The following is a 2,743-nucleotide window of genomic DNA, read 5'->3' as shown; positions in this document are numbered from 1 at the left end:
ATGGTTTGATCCTTCTAGAGCTGGTACTAGAGTCGATCCACGCTTTAATATTGTCGAACTCAACCAGAGATTAAGATATGGACTGTTTGATCCTTTCATTCTACCAACTAATGTTAGACAGGTTTATTATGTGCCATATCCACCATTCCGCAATATTGACAAGCGTGGTTGGGCCGTAGCAATACAAACCAAGCCTAGAGGTCGCATTGACTCAAATCAGGTTGAGGAAGATGTTGCCTACCAACTTGACCAAATGTCACAACCACAAGAATTTATTGAAGTTGAACGTATAACCGCATTGGTCGACCCTGATGGTGATGGAGATGAATTACAAGCAACAATACAAGGTGATGAAGAACAAGAAGAAGAGGAAGAACAAGAAGAAGAAGACGAACAAGAAGATGATGATGATGATGACGACGACGAAGAAGAAGACGAAGATGATGATGATAAAGACGATGATGAAGAAGAAGATGAAGATCAAGATCATGATGACGATGATTGAATGTTGGACATCCATTGTAGCAAATTGAACTGTCATTTCAATAGAGTTATCTAAAATACCATCTTAAAAGTTGTATGCAATTATTTATACATTTACTTTAAAAACCACTGATCCTTCGTTAATCATTTCTATTTTTTCGCTTTATTTGTAACCATTTCAATGCAGTAATGACAGGACAAGGTTCAGAACGTCCTGATAAAGGAAAGGGGGTAGCAAGGCCTAGAAAGAGGCAACGGCAGGCACCAAAGTATGTACTTAGGGTGCCTGCTAGACTACTCACCACTACTGTCGGTAGTACATGATCTATGGGGCCTCCTCCTACCCCTACAGTACAGCCTCCTACACCTGCAGTAGACCCTACTCCTACACCTGTAGTAGACCCTACTCCTACCCCTGCAGTACACCCTTCTACTACCCCTGCAACAGACCCTATTCCTCCTCCTATAATTATAACCCCCACTCTTGTCCCTGACCCTACTTCTATACCTTCCTCATCTGTTATACCGCCTTCTGACACTGTCACACCATCTGCTGATCAAGATTCAAGTGCTGATGGTGAAGGTCTTGACCCGCCCCTCCATGATCGACCATGGATTGAGCCGTATGGTAAAGGGTAAGTTTTTAATCTCTTGATATAATTTGATGTTTAAACCCTACTGTAATTCAAATGACTTTTATCCTGCAGGGTTATTCCATCTAGGGTTGCTTCCCAGGCCATCACACGTTCAATTAAGCAACAGTTTCTAAGTCCATGGCCTACTTGGGGAGCAATTCCTGATGACGACAAAAAGCCATTCTGGCAGCGCTTTCAGGTGAACAATCTATTTAACTAATTGTCCCTCTTATTTTAGTATGTTCTGTAATCAATGTTTGTTCTCTTTAATGTTACAGATGAAGGTGCAGTGGAAACCTGAACATGAAAGTCAGATACATAGAAATTTCCACATGAAAGCATCTCATCGACTGTCAGAGATGTTTAGGGATGCCCGCAATGCAGAACAACGCCCTTACTGGCTGGGTGAAATAATTTGGAACTCTTTACTGGCTCATTGGAATACAGTAGAGTTTCGCAATAAATGTGCCAAAGCTCAGAGGAACAGAGCGTCTGAAAGGGGTGGCACCCTGCATACTGGTGGGTCGATCACCATTCATGAGCATGTCATTCGTATGGTATAATTTCATTACATAACTTTTTCTTTCATATATAAGTTATGTATTTATTTCATACATACACTTGTAATTCTAAATTATGTTACAAGCACAAGCTCTGGGACGCGCGGTCCATGTTGATGAGGTCTTTGCACAGACTCATGTAAGGAAGGGCACTAATCAATTCGTTGATGAAAGATCTCGGAAGACTCATGTAAGAAAATAACACTATTACTATTACTATTACTATTACTAATTTTTCATTTAAGCTATTCTATCATTCCCTAACATTGCTTTTAATGTTTCAACAGGAAGAATTTTCTACGAGACTTTCACAGGTTAGATCTGAACATGAGTCAGCTCCTAGACCGGATGATGCCAATAATGCAGAAGATGACATCCGTAGGACACAGTGCTGGATCGACATCGTTGGTGGGAAGAAAAAGGGATGAGTGTACGGTGCAGGAAAACTTGCTGCAAACTATACAACATCGAGAGGAGGTACTTTGAAGCACCAACCTTCTTCTTCCACCACTACTCCTGACGAGGTCGTTCTTCGCCTCACGCAGGCACTACAGCAACGTGACCAGGAAATCACTGATTTGAGAGCAGAGTTTACAAACTTCAAGGCCTTGGTCATGAGAGTGTTGCCTGCTACTTCACAAGATGAATTAGTTATCCCTCCAACCCAGCCACAACCCTCCTTGTCACCCGTTGTCCCTCAGCAGCCCTCATTAGTCCAACCCTCATCAGTCCAACCCATAGTAGTCCAACCATCTATACCGGAGCAAGATGATGAAGATCATTCTGATGATAACTATGTACAGTATTGAATTCATTTTGTTATAATCAAGTTATAGAAACAATTGGATATTATCACATTTGGAGTTTACATCATTTGGATGTTAGATCAGTTAAATGATTTGGATGTTAGAATATCATTATGTTACATTCTTATATGTTATTAATATAAATACATGTTCTATGCATTAATCGATGTTCTATGGATATTATTGATCAATGATTGCATCTTTGAGATGCACATTATGCAGGTCTGTATGTGCTTGAAAATTGTTATGCAGGTCTGTT

At 40.5% G+C, this 2,743-nt stretch overlaps 1 protein-coding gene across 1 annotated transcript; it reads left to right on the top strand.

The window, feature by feature from the left end:
* Positions 1–810: 810 nt before the first annotated feature.
* Positions 811–2,487, top strand: LOC108336798 (gibberellin-regulated protein 14-like). The gene is made up of 2 exons (XM_017573248.1): positions 811–1,066; positions 2,267–2,487. Exons 1-2 carry the CDS (start codon positions 811–813, stop codon positions 2,485–2,487), a joined length of 477 nt encoding a protein of 158 aa, XP_017428737.1.
* The last annotated feature ends 256 nt before the right edge of the window (positions 2,488–2,743 follow it).

The sequence above is a fragment of the Vigna angularis genome, chromosome 9 (assembly GCF_016808095.1).
Source record: "Vigna angularis cultivar LongXiaoDou No.4 chromosome 9, ASM1680809v1, whole genome shotgun sequence".
In the NCBI taxonomy this organism is placed as follows: domain Eukaryota; kingdom Viridiplantae; phylum Streptophyta; class Magnoliopsida; order Fabales; family Fabaceae; genus Vigna; species Vigna angularis.
The sequence above is the reverse complement of the archived record's forward strand: the minus strand, read 5'-3'. Positions and strand labels throughout refer to the sequence as shown.